General features: G+C 41.9%; 1 protein-coding gene across 1 annotated transcript in view; it reads left to right on the top strand.

The window, feature by feature from the left end:
- Positions 1-696: 696 nt before the first annotated feature.
- Positions 697-14425, top strand: part of LOC108691154 — a gene marked incomplete at its 5' end in the record, with an annotated part of 24902 nt that continues 11173 nt past the window's right edge. Inside the window, 7 exon segments of the mRNA XM_018198809.1 lie at positions 697-819; positions 822-837; positions 2079-2132; positions 3362-10555; positions 10934-10940; positions 11376-13444; positions 14187-14425. Coding sequence (XP_018054298.1) covers positions 697-819; positions 822-837; positions 2079-2132; positions 3362-10555; positions 10934-10940; positions 11376-13444; positions 14187-14425 — 9702 coding nt within the window.

Below are 14425 nucleotides of genomic sequence, written 5' to 3'. Positions count from 1 at the left end.
GGAGCAATCATCGTTTTTATGGTGAGAAAAATCTTTCGGGTATTAGGCCGCGGGTCGCAGACAGCGCGACATGAATGGACGAATTGTTCTTACGAAACGAATGTAATCCCCGAAGGATTTCTCTTCGAGTATCGCGCAAGAAAACGAGCTCAAGGTAGCCCTTGCCTATGCAACCGTGATTATGCAGCTGCATACGTGGAAGTCGAACCTCAGGTGGGCCCGAGTATCTCCTTACTGCTTTACGAATGCGAATAAACGCACCTTCGAATATCAGAAGCTAGAACTTACGATATCGTGCAAGTGCGGGAAACTATGCGGGAAAATTATGCGTGAAATCATGCAACTTGAAAGTAACAGAAATGGTTCGTCGACACGTCACACTGCCATCCGGAATGCTTTCGCAACCTTATTCAACGTTCGCTCACAATCCCGCGTTACGTAGTAGTTATAGGTTCGTTAAGGAATGTGTATATATACAAATAAATTTATTCTATTTATGCGAAATTTTATCCCTGAGTTAATATGTATGATGAGTTGATGCGACAGATTGGTGTAATCATAAGACATAAGCGCATTTCATAACGCGATTCAAGTCGCATCGAAATAATGTGTACACGCGGCGGACGTTATCGAAAAATTCTCTCTCTCACGTACATCAATGCGATCGCGATCGTTACCGATTGTTGAGTAACGTGACGCGGCGATCGCTTACCACGAAACGCGACGACCGGTTTGCCGCGAAACGGCTTGGTTAGCCGGAGGCCAGACGTCGGGAAAAGAAGGGCGATGCGAAGTCGACCAGCTGACCCAATGTGGCCGGGGATAAGGATGACCTCAGTATGTCGGTCCCGATTACTACGATACGGAGAAATGCTCGTCGTCGAATAAACCGGATGTCATCTGCCCCGATAGCTTCGCGAGTTTAACGTCACGGGATCATTGGGTAATGATCGAGATTCCTCGACATTTTAAGGTCGGATTCACACCTTAACGGAAAAGCGGAAAGCGGAAAAGCGGAAGCCAAAAAAAAATCGGAACTCGCAATAATAGTAGGCGATACATTTCGCTTGTCTGCTTCTGTCTTTCCATGACTTCTGATTGACTTCCGGTTTTTGCGCTTTTCGTTTTTCTGTTTCAAAGTGTGAACCTGGCCTAAGGTTGCTTGTCTTTTAAGAGATAGTCGACACAAATATCGTTCTATCTTTGTATTCATTGAATGTGAAGAAGAATAAAACGAAAAAAATGTGGAAATGGTTTCATGATAAAATGTCTGTAAACAATCGTACTCGATAAAAGAGAACGTCTGATAATACATAATAGATTGAATTTGTTGTTGACTCTTTTTTTTCGTGAATCAAGCAGTCACTACAATCAAATCATAGACGCTATAATATAGAAAGGCACTTATAGCTACTCAAGATGTAGCGTATGCAGTCACGTGTACATGCAAGTGCATAGGCACTCACGTGTACGCGGGAAGAACACGACATAAAAATATTCTTTGCGAGAAAAGGAGTCGGTCAAATAACTGTACGTCGCGGCCTCCGGACGACATCTTCGATGTCGCCGGCGTCTGGAGTCTCCCCTCTCTCTCTCTATACCTATTCCTATAGACACGTACCTTCCTAGACACGAAGACATTTGCATTCGCTCTTTTTTTCTTATCCGTTTCTTCTTGTTTTTTTCCTCGTAAAGTGCGTAAGTTCTTGAGATATCCGAAAAAATTTTATGAGTGTTATACTTGAAACTTCCAGGTTCCACGTTCTTTTTTTTCTCTTTATAAATAACAAAAGGAAAATTACTGTTGCAGTATAAAAAAATGTGTACGAATATGATGACATCCGTATGACGCATAGCAATTATTTCGCGAGGAATTATGACGATGACCAAATGAAGCGCGCTCCTACTATTATAACATCCTTCAATAATTTCCTTTCACCACCCACGCTTCCTCTATCGAATGCATCAAAGCGACCTTGTATTTCACTTACATATGCACAAATTACATTAATATTAAATAAATTGCTTAAAGACATATATATTATATATTAAAGATGTTTTTTTTTCTTTTCTTACAGATGAAGTTTTATCAGATAATATTAGAGCTTCCAGAATAGAAAGGGATCTAGAGGGTAAGTCCCTCTATAAATGTTTATGTGCTAACAAATGTATGGTAATCGTGACACATTTGCGACACCTGAATCACACCGATACACGCAGACAAGGATTGCACTCAAAATTGTGCTTTTTCCAGTTGCATCTGATAATAATCTATTTATACATCTTAGATTTAACAATTCTGTGTCAAGTTTGAGTGCAAGCCTGTAACATAGAACGATCTTTCCGCTTTTGTTCTCTGCTCTCTATATAACTTCTATATCTCTTCTCACGATACATCATTTTGAGTATCTCAATTATCCATGTGCGTGTTGACGCGAGGTGCGGCCATGTAAATATATTTCTCAAGCGGTTATACACACTTTCCTGTCGCTGAGTTGAATATAATATGCATATATCATCTCGTTTCAGTGGTATCTGGCTTTAAAATCTTTCATACATTTAATTACGAGATGTTCTTCCCCAAGACATGAAAATTCATTACGTTATGCAGGAAGTTCTTAAATATTTCAAGTTGTTAAAAATAATGAAGTAATAATAAAATATATTATTTTAATTATTTTAGATATTTAAATTTTTTTTTAATAAAGAAAATCGCTCAATGTACGTGATTTTAGAATTTTCAAGACTTAGGGGTTGTACACAACTTAACTAATAGCTATAAAATATCTTTCTTTCTTTTTCTCGTAAGCATGCCAACTTTTCTTACTTCAAGGAACATTTTTTTTTAAGAAGTAGGGTAACGATGCAAATTAAGCGGGATATCGGATAATGTTGCAACAAGTGTCCTAGGCTACGAAAGAAGAAGGCTCATCTACTAAGATCGTCTGTCTCTTTTTTTCTGTTTCTGTTACTGCTCCTGTCTGCTCCCCGCCTTCAACTCTTCTCAACAACGGATGCCGTCTGCCTCCAACGTCCGTCCGCCACTCCGTCTCTCCGACGACCTACATTACGATAAAAAAAAATACGACGCGAACATTGACTAATGCAAACAAACGATGCTGACGTATTTCGGTACACGGTTATGACATGAACGGGCTCGTAAACGTAAAATGCGACTGAACGAATCAAATTCTTTACGCTTGATTCCAAATCAATCACATTTCTAACTTCGCGTCCCGTTTTGCTGATGTAATCGCTCTCCCCTGTTTCTTTGTTGCCAACAATTTCATTGATAAATTATCGATGCGTATTTCTATGCCGTTATCATATTATTCTGTATCTTTTGAACTTGGCTATTCAGGAATGACCACAGTCCTTTTAGTATCAGCAATTCCTTATGGAAAATCATTACCACCGGTTGGATTATTGACGAAAACGGCACGGACATTCGTGCAACATGGCGCGAGTACCGAATTCGCCACTCAAGTTGTGGGCACGACCTTGGATAACGGTCGTCTCTACGCGAGAATTTTATCTACATCTAGTAGAGTTTATAAAAATCCAACGCCGGATTCGGCGAGTCCCTATGTCGTTTATCCCTCGAGGACACCGGAAGATGATTGGCAGCTTCGATTGGCTCTTGATAACGCACCATTCAGAGCTGAAAGATTGAGTAGTAAAATCAATATCAAATCAAATGAAGAGAAAAAGGATATTGGGAATACTTCAAAACTGGACGAACTGTCCAAAGAAAATGATATATTCAATAAAAGAGAACTAAATGTGGATACGCAGAGATTTAAGCCAGAGAAAGTTCAACCGGCCGATCTGCCCACTTATACTGTCAAACAGGAATACGTGTCAAATAACTTCGATTCATTCGATGATGTATCGAGAAGTTTTAGACCTCGAACACCGAAGATTTTTAAACAGCAGGTGAAAACTCCGCAACAAAATAAGGTAGATATGAAGCTTCTCGCTACGGTGACCTATCATGGCTTCGCGGATTTCACGACAATGGTCGGCGATACCGTCATCGTCTTTTCGCCGAGCACGTCACCGGCACCCATGGGACGTCCTGCTACCACGATTAAAGGCGATGCTACACTTCGTCCGGATGATGGTATAGCAGTATTAAAGATTCAGCCAACGACTGTGATAGAACACGCAAAAACCGATCGATCTTCTGAGGGGGATCGGAAGCACGGTTCGAACGAGCAACTTCTGAGCACTATTAATCATGACAACATTCAGCCAAGCGTCACCGAGGAAATTGACATCGAATCATCTAAGAGATCCACGGAACCGTTATTGTTAGTACCTGATGTCGAAACGGGATCATTGAAGCCAACGGGTCTTGTGAAGGTCGTTGATTCTACTACTTCGTTAGACGGTACCACGACACATTACAAAAGTCTCATTTATGGCACATATATCGGCACGAATTATGCGCAAATAATTCATACATCTTCGAACGTATATTTCTTCCCGGATGATGCCACCGTAACATATGGAGCCGATGACACAACTACGGAATATGGTACAACTGAAACAGAATTCGACGACCAGGATACTACTGTCGAAACACTGCCTTCTACTACGCCGATGATCATTACGACTAGCGAAGAAGAGATGAATGAACTGACTACTCCGTTGAGAGGCACAACAGACAGTGTCTTAACAACACTGAAGGACATCTTAGAAAGTGCAAGAAGAGTATTAGGAACAACTGAATCGGTGATACCGACTTTAGATGACGAAATTCCTAATGATATCGTACCAGGAGATCCTCAGGGTCGTAGTATCAAAGGTGGCTCTCCTCAAAATAATCTCCAACTCGAACATGACTCAGGCAACGAGGAAGAAAAAGTAACGTTAGCTACTAGATTATTGCCGTCTACCGTCTACAAGACGTTTACATACTTCACAACTTTCTTTATTCCAGGCGGCAGCGATCAGACTACGACTTCGGTACGTTCTCGAGAGGTAGTCTCTTCCGAGGTAACGTTTTTGACAGAGTTAATTCGACCTACCTCGATCAAAAATTTAATTCGTCCTACTACCTCGCCAGGCTTAAGGCAGAAAACACCAAGCTTGCCTGATGAAAGTTTGATTGAAGAGGAACAAACTACCAAACAAGATGAGGAGATAGAGCTCATTTTTAAAACTTTGTACACGACGTATACATATCTAACGACATTCTTCCAAGAAAATACATCTAGTGTATCCAGTCGGCAAGTTGTCGAGACTAATGTTATCACACAAACCGTTGGACCAAACGGTGTTTCTGCTGTTGTTGCCGATCTCTTCAATAAAGATGAGTCTGTTTTAATATCGCCAACGACGATATCACAGAACATCTTGCCGTCGGTAATAACAAACGGTCGCACTCCCGAGAAATTCTATAAAGATATTGAACTAGAAGTTCCTGATGAAACGACAGAGGAAGGTTTAACCACTTTCCAGCAGCAGGATACCACATTACACGAAAACATTCCAACGGAATCTATCACAACTATTGATGATTTTGAAACATCTGACAGCTGGACCACCGATTTAGAACCAAGTCCCACGCCAGCTATGGCGAGCGTAGAAATACAGGAACAAGTGAAGACATATTATACGACATATACGTACTTTACCACTATCTTTGTAGACGATGAAACAGAAATCGAAACGCGAACCGAGGTTTTCACTAATGTCATCACAGAGACAATTACACCTACCAAGGTTCAATCAATTTCGCAAGATACGGCTCAACCAACGACGCCGAGATCTCAATCTGTTGAAAATAAGCCTGCGCCTCCTCCAGAAATTTTGGCTTATTTAGAAGCTCTTCAGCGTCAGAAGTCACAAGAAGAGGCACTTTTATTAGCAAAGAAAGTTCAGCAAAATAACACTGATCAAGTAATACATGCTGAAATTATCGAAAACAATACTGAGATTACAACGGAAGAACCTACTACTTTGGAAGATCGGTTCACCACTGAGCGTTTATTTCGTGATTTCCAAGTAGGCGCGCAAGTAACGCCTAATCCTTCGACTGAGGTGGAAGTTCTGGGATCTATGATCACGGACGTCGTATCTTCTTCCAGTTCTGGTGGCGGCACTGTTCTAGATGTGGACAAAAGAAACATCGTTCCCGAAGATCAGGAATTGTCGGAATCTAACAATCATGAAGTAGAACCCGCGCCGACATTGCTTCTACAAACTAGTTACACAACTTTCACATACTTCACGACAATGTATAAGGGTGATCAAACAAATGTCGCCAGTCGTCTGGAAACAGTTACGAATGTTGTCACAGAGACTTTAAGGCCGTCCATCGCAGTGCCGGTTCCAACTAGCACTCTGCCGGTGACATATTTCACAACATTTACATATTGGACGACGTTCTACAAGGGTGGTGACACTATAACCACTAGTCGTGAAGAAACAGTCAGCAATGTTGTTACATCAGATGTCTTGCCTACTCCTACAGTAGAGCTCGGAGTAATAATGACTTATACGCCAACTGTAAATTCACCATTAGAGGAGAAATCAGCCAACGAAGAGGAGTCCAAGATTACGGCGGATAACGAAGTAACACCTGTCGACAGAGCTGGATCTGAAAAATCTATCATCGAAAATATAAACGAACCATCGTCAATAACAATCAAACCTGATGATCAAAACGCGGTGAACATTTCATCAATTTCACCCGAGCCCACAACATTTTACACAACATTCACTTACTTCACTACATCTTACGTCGGAAATGAGACAATCTTGTCCAGCAGACTGGAGACCATAACAAGCGTATCGATACCAGATACTACGACACAACAGGCAACTGGTCGCGCAATTGGTGGATCTATGTATCCGTCAATTCAGACAATAAATACCGATGATAAAACCGTGACACCGTCTAAGATACTCGAAACTTTCAAAACAGGTTTGATTTCGACAATACGTTCGAGTGAAATACATGAAGATATCACGACTCATTACACGACAGATGTATATGGTACTTACATAGATGGATATTACGCACGAGTGGAAAAGAGCTCGACGAGAATAGAAACACCGCCTTTACCTTCTTCATCGATAGCTACACCGGTTCTCCCTACAGGAGTTTTATCTTTGAATAGAGGAAGTGTAGTAGACGCTGACGAAGTCACCACTGTTTACTTTATGACGAAACAAATTGGTACGCTTTTCGAGGGTACTTATGCTAAAGTGATCGAAAGTACGTCAAGCACAAAGATAGACGAGGAAAGAAAAGCAAGCATTCCGCCGACTCAAGGTCATCGAACTGGCCTAGTACGTTTGATTCAAGGTCAGATGGAGAATAACGGTATCACTACATTTTACCAATCAAAAGTAATTGGCACCAGCATTGAGGGAAGATATGCTCAGATTATTGAAAGTACTTCCAGCTTCTTTGTGCCGAGTTCCACGATAGATATTGCGCCCACTTCTATTCTACCTCCAAGTCAATCGACAGGTATACAAGAAATATCACCTTCTCCCGCCGTTATTCAATCTTCTGAAGATCATTCAGAATCTTCTGATCAAGATGAGGACTCCGGCCAGAATGAAGAAGACGACGAAGAGGATGAGGAAGACGACGACGGGCAAAGTTCTAAAAAGAAATCACGATTGACATTCTCGACAAGAAAAAGAACCTTCACGCCAGTTATCAGACCATTCGCTTCTAGGAATAGGCCAACTTTTAATCCGAAACGTAAAGGCGCGCAAGCCGCGACAACTATTACCAGAACAGATATAACCCCGACGATAACTGCTACTTTAGCTGGCAAGGGTAACAGGTTCGCATCATCGCGGGGTCGCGTCACTTCGCCAATCGGGCCGTACTCTTCGACGTTATCCCCCTCAAATTCCAGAAGATTTTCAGGCAGACGCGGATCCGCCACTACTTCAAGCTCGTCATTCCCAGCAGGTAGTACTCGAGGTAGAGCACCGCCCAGAATAACTCCGTCGTCCGTGTTTCAAAGCAACAGACGCGGTCCTACATCTGTAAGAGGATCCTCTGCTAGGATCGCAACTCGCGCTTCAAGTTCTACATTTCCCAGTGCCTCATCGAGATTTCGTGCAGGTATCAGACCATCATCAACGTTATTGAGAGGGCAACCTACTATCAGACACGACGATCAAGAAAACGATGCCAATGAATTCACCACGACTACGCTCATAACGGATGAAATACCGTTTACAGAATATGTCGACGGTGAAACTAATACCACTCCTTTGCAAACTACGACAGAATCATCTAGAAGATCTACGAATCCGCTCCTGAGATTCCGCAGACCCATTAATTTAACTAGTAACGGCAGATCGGTAACTACTTCAAGACCATCAACGACCACAACTTCGAGACGATCGGGAAACTTAAATAGACCGAGCGCGCCAACAATTCCTAGAGTAACCAATGGACGAACAAATAACAGAGCAACTCCTCCGGTATCTACAAGAACACGACCTAGTAATACAGGTCTGTTTCCACCACGTGGATTTCTTGGTAGAAAGCAAGAAGCAACTACTGAAGAATCGACCGAGTCAAGTGAGGAACAAAATGAAGGCAACGAAGGTTTGGAAGACGAGCCCGTTGAAGAAATATCAGATAATGATTACGAAGGATCGGAACATGAAGATAAAAGATCTAACATAAATGTAAATCGTCGTTCCGGAAAAGTTGTTGGACCCGTTGTACAAATTAGACCTTTCGGAGCCAGAACAAGAAGAATTCGACGTCAGGCTAGCCAGCTTAGAGCATACAGTAGTCGTTTCCGTAGACCCGCTCAATCTTCTTCTACAAAAGCGGAAGAGAGATCCGATTCATTAGACGCCATAGTAAATAAAGAAGACATTATAAAAGCACCACCGAAACCTTCTGCTCGTTATAATAATCGTGCGCGAAGTTTAACATCTTCACAACCACAGAAGTTATCTAATTCCGATCAAACGGCAGAAACATCAGAGCTATCAAATCAGCAAAGTAAACCTAGAACCAGATCGAAACAATCTACTGGAAATAGAAATGGATCTGTCAGAATAAAACCATCTCCGGCCTCGAACAATGGAAGACAATTTACATTAAGAGAAAAGGACACCTCTTCTAACAGATCGGGATACAAAAGGCCAACTTCTCTTTCCAGAACGAATAGTAGATCTACTAGTAAACCTGAAAATGGTAGAGTGAGACCACCAAGATTACGAAATGGATCTTCCAAACCGACAGAATCTTCAACGAATTCTCGAAGAATATCATCATCTCGCTCAAGATCATCAAACGGAAGAAATGGAAGTAGAAGAGTTCCTACAAGAGGTAGAGGAACCTTTGAAGATATTCGGGAAGCGCCTACCATATATCCAAATTTCGACGGCACCATAACTGTAACACATTATGTACCAACGGAAGTAACAATTCCTGTGGTGAACAATGGCGTCACAGAACATCGAACTATTATAACGCAGCAACCAAGCACTGAAATCCTCGGACCTTCTCAATATAATACGGTAACAGCTGGAGATGGAAAGCCGCTCGTAGTGATCGTTAGCGAAGTGACGGGTACCAATAATCAAGGCCAGGCCGAGATTACACGATTCTTGCTGCATGAGACACCCACTACTCGTATTTCGCACACCCTCGCAAGCCTCGGTGGCCGTCGCGTCTCTCAATCGATTATTATACCTACGACGGTGTTCTCCGTGGAGAACATAGTTTCTACGATACAACCTTCTTTGCCTGGCAACGCTCCTCTCGCCAATATTCTTCTTTCACAATTACTTCTGGGTCAATTAGGTCAACCGAATTCTTTGTTATCCCAAGCCACACCCACTACGCAGTATAACACACGCACCACCTCCTACGTCACTACAATAACGAAACATCGAAGCACTGTCATTCCCCTCACCTTCCGTGGCAAAGAGATTCTGACGACTTTAGTCGACTCCTCGACCAATGTCGTTACTGCAACGGAATTCATAACGGACACTGTTGTGGTGACTCCAACGGCTGCGATACCGGCGGCTAACATAAATTCTCTCTTGTTGTTACTCCAACAACCGCAGACGCAACTACAGAATCCCAATCCGTTACTGGATCCTCTGTTCGCGGCTGCTCCATTTACGCAGAGTAACACCTTACCGGGAGAAGTCGAGAGAAGACATCAGCCGGCCGATTCCGACTATAAACACGATAGCTATGAGTATTATGAGGACGACGAGGAAGAATATCAAAAGTCATCCAGACCACGCGGACGCGGTAAATTGAATGACAAGAAAAAAGAATCCAAGGCTTCTGCAAAGGTTGAATCTAGCGTGGTGACGCTCTACGTTTCCGGCCGCAGACCCGGAGAATTCAGCACTGTTTTGAGTACTGTGAAAGTCGATTCTGTGTCCAGAAGACGAAGAGACGCTTCGGAAAGAGCCATCGAAGTCCGACCTTCTATACCACCGTCGTTGCACGCTGGACCAGTGGCCGTTGCCATTCTGGCGGGAAGTGAAGATCCTATCGATCACGCACCAACACAAAGTCTCGAGAGCGTAGTGGGTGACGTCGGACGGCATATTTCCACGTCCATCTATACCTAATTTTACTTCCCTCTGTGTTATACAAAAATCCTTTCCCGCTCCTTATTCTCCTATCTCTCTTTCTCTTTATATTATATGTCCATTATTTTATTGGAACCTACTTAGAATTGCCCTGGAGACTAACCGGTTTTTCCGAATTTCTTTCATTTGGAGAGCGTCGGTTCAGCTTCTTCGGGTATGTCACAGTGGGAAAAAACCGAGCAACGTCGATAAAAATCAAAGTTGCTGCGTATGTAATATAGAAAATCCCGAGATTACCGGGATCCCTTTCTTTAAAGTTGCGTAAAGGAAAGGTCATTGGGTAATTGACTTCGGTGAAACAAGAATCATTCGTGAGAATGGCCGTCCCGTATTCAGTTCGCTCTCTCCCAACCTCTCTTAAACTTCTTCTCTTTCCTTCTTAAAAGTATCCTCTTTGAGCATCGTCCCTCATTTCCTTTTACTAACATAACCTCGGTCTGCCGCCGCACGCGCGCCCACACGACAAAACTGGACATGATACTCTTCCGTCTCGCCAACAACATTACAACAAACAAACAAGTCCGATAAAGCGCCCGAAAACGTTATTAAAACGCAAAATGTATATGGTGAAATTCAATCGGATGAGCACACAAAAACCGAACACGAGACGGCAGTTATTTAACTCCAATCAATCAATGCATCACAAAAGCAACACCCGAGAACAGCTTTATCGTTGCACTCTGCTTGATCATATATTTTTATTAGATCGCGGAGTGAACTTAAATACAAGGCGAAATGTGATTCGAACAATCGAATAGAACAGTCGCCTTTGCAGGTAATCTCTACGCTGAATCGGTGCAATATGGAAATAGGAATATTGACCGCAGGAGAGAAGATATTGATGATACATGGTCCAACGAGGATTATATAAACAATGGAAGAATCGATGATGATGACGAAGCTTTTGAAGAACCACGGAAGCGTGTTAGAATTCGAGTACCCGTAGTGCGTAGCAGAACTGCTAGACAACATAAGTTTACGGTCGTCAGGCGCAAACCCTTGACATCTCGCACCAAAGATATCGCGTACACTACGTCTACCACGCATACACCACGAAGAATCGTGATAACGCGTGTCAGAACTATTGGATCGGAAAACTCGATTAATTCGACTGATATTCCGGCAGACTATGGAAGTTACCAGCCTATTGGTTTTGGAAGACATAAAGTAACTATAACTAGACGTAGAAAACTTCAATCTACGCCAACATCGATTCAAAATAAAGTCAGAGTAACCAGGAGAAAATTGGTCGCCGTGCGTCCGATATTTCCAGCATCGACTCTTGCTATTATCACTACTGGATTCTTCACTGCGCCTTCTTCCGAATACGATGAATATTCAGATAAAGAAGATGAGGAAGAGTACGAGAGTGAAATTGTTAGAGAAAAAGATCATTCTGTTACACCCAATCTTGAAGAGACACCGAATTTTATTGATAATAAACCAGATGAAGAAGTGAGTTTTGTATCGTCGGATGGCAGCTATGCTATATCTGAAGAAAATACATTAAACATGCCAGTGATTATTACTGACAATTTTTTTTTCCCTCCATCTAATGATGAGGAAGATGAAGAATACGAAGATGATGACATGACTACGACTGAAAATGCAAACGAAATCACAACTTTAATGAAAGATGAGCATCTTGCAATTTCTCCTAAAGATGAAGATAATATTGTACCTAATAAGAATGATGTTGAGCAGCCAGACAATATTACTGTAACGACAATACCAATCAGCCAAACATTAACGGAATCGTCGGAAGAGAAAACAATAAAAGCTCCTGAAGGATCTGATGCATCAATAAATATAACGGAATCGATCGCTTTGGAAGACATTAATAATACAGAGATATCAACAAAAATTGTTATATTAAATGAATATATACCGACTACTGAACTTACTGTTAATAAAGATGATGACGATAAATTTGCAACGAAAGAACAAATTACTACCATTGCCATCCTTGAAGAGCAAACTACTTTCATGGAGGACATCACTACATTAAACATGCTCGATGAATCTATGACCATTCCCGATAAAGAAAACATCACGACGGAAGAAATTACATCAATTACCGAGATGACAACGATCGATAAAGAAAGTAAAGGAGAAGAATCAATCAAAGCTGCTGAAGCTACAGAACGCAGCGTGATGCCAGAAACGATCAGCGAGAACTCAGAAGAAATTCCAACAGTACAACCACAACAACCGGATGTTATAATTGACTCTAATTCGACCCAGATTTCTCTAATCGGAACGGTCCTTCCATCTGATAGTATCATAATCGCACCGAGCTTCGAGAGCGTTATACCGCTTGAGACTACGAAGTCATCGATACGCGACACTGATACGTCCAATTACTTTGATGATTCGTATATACCCAGCGTGATACCTCTCAGCGCAAATTACACCCGCGAGACAGTCCCCGCGAAAGTCACGAGCGAGATTACGCCGGAGGAAATCGAAGCTGGACTAGCGGATGATCTTTACCTGTCATTATCTCGCCTCGATTTCCCCGAGATCTTACCGTCGAAATCAGCCACGATTAAGCCACTAGAGACTAAATCCACGCCGGATCTCGCTTTGGAGCCCAGTACGAGCGTTTATTATACGGAGACGGTAGTGACGTCGACGCGACTAAGGACGTATACGTACGTGGTGACGCAACTTAACGGACTGGAGACCAAAGTGACGTCGTCGACGACTATACGACCGAGAGTGACGACACTTACGTTGACGGTGCCTGTCACGGTGACTGTCACTCCTACCGTGGAGTCGTCAGCCGGCTTCGTATCATCTGTGTATAATCCAGTACCCGTTGTCGGTGAGTAGTACCTTTTACCCATCTGAGACCTCTCTCTCACGACGATCGCACAAGTGCACAAAAACGTTGAAATGATATATGATATATAAATAATGTTTTAACGAGATAATATTGATCGAGACGCGTAAACTTGTTAAAAAACGAGATGGCTAAACAGGCTATTTCAACGTTGAATGCACACGGTGATTGCCATATGTATGTAATATAATCCTTAGACTAAACTTTTTTTTCGCTACAGACTTCCTGATTACGCGAATTCTGTTAAACTTATACGAAACGGACTGTTGGACTGTGTAAATGCTCTGTTAAATTGTGTTAATTGGCTTTTGGTATTCTAAATTTTTTCCTGTACATTACAGCCCTGTATGAAATGTAAATACTGTATATGGACAAAACGACGCTGTATATATCTGAATTTGCGTTTTTTTAAAATGTATGATACATATGAATATTAATCTCCCCCTATATTAATTACATAACTTTATTAGTTGGATCTTTTTCTGTAAAAATTTGTCGTATATTCGATTATAATCCGAATATACGATTCTTTTTAATCTTTGTACATTAATACAGATATTATTCGTTGATTTAAACTATAATAGGTAAGCCTACAATCTTCCGACAGTATCTTTCACATTGTTACTATATTTTTTTTTCAATATCTTCGAATAAACAGTAATTAAATTGATATTGTAAAGTAACTTATATATGCAATATGTTATTTATGATATCGTAACGATAGGAGAATACGAGGCGAAGGATGAGGAAGAAGGGCGCAGATTTAATTTAGCGACCCGCGTAATGTCAAACGGTGTAGAAGTCATTGTCGCTGGACCAACTCCGGCTCTACGATGGGAAAACTCAAATCCTCAACCTACCCTCACCTTGTCAGAAGCGGTGGTCATGCTCCTGCCGCAGGATAAACCGAACGAGTTTGTCACGAAGACTTGCACAACAACTTTCACGTACCTCAGCACAATC

The sequence above is a fragment of the Atta colombica genome, unplaced genomic scaffold (genome assembly GCF_001594045.1).
Source record: "Atta colombica isolate Treedump-2 unplaced genomic scaffold, Acol1.0 scaffold41, whole genome shotgun sequence".
In the NCBI taxonomy this organism is placed as follows: Eukaryota; Metazoa; Arthropoda; class Insecta; order Hymenoptera; family Formicidae; genus Atta; species Atta colombica.
Note: the sequence above shows the minus strand (reverse complement) of the source record. Positions and strands in the feature narration are given on the sequence as shown.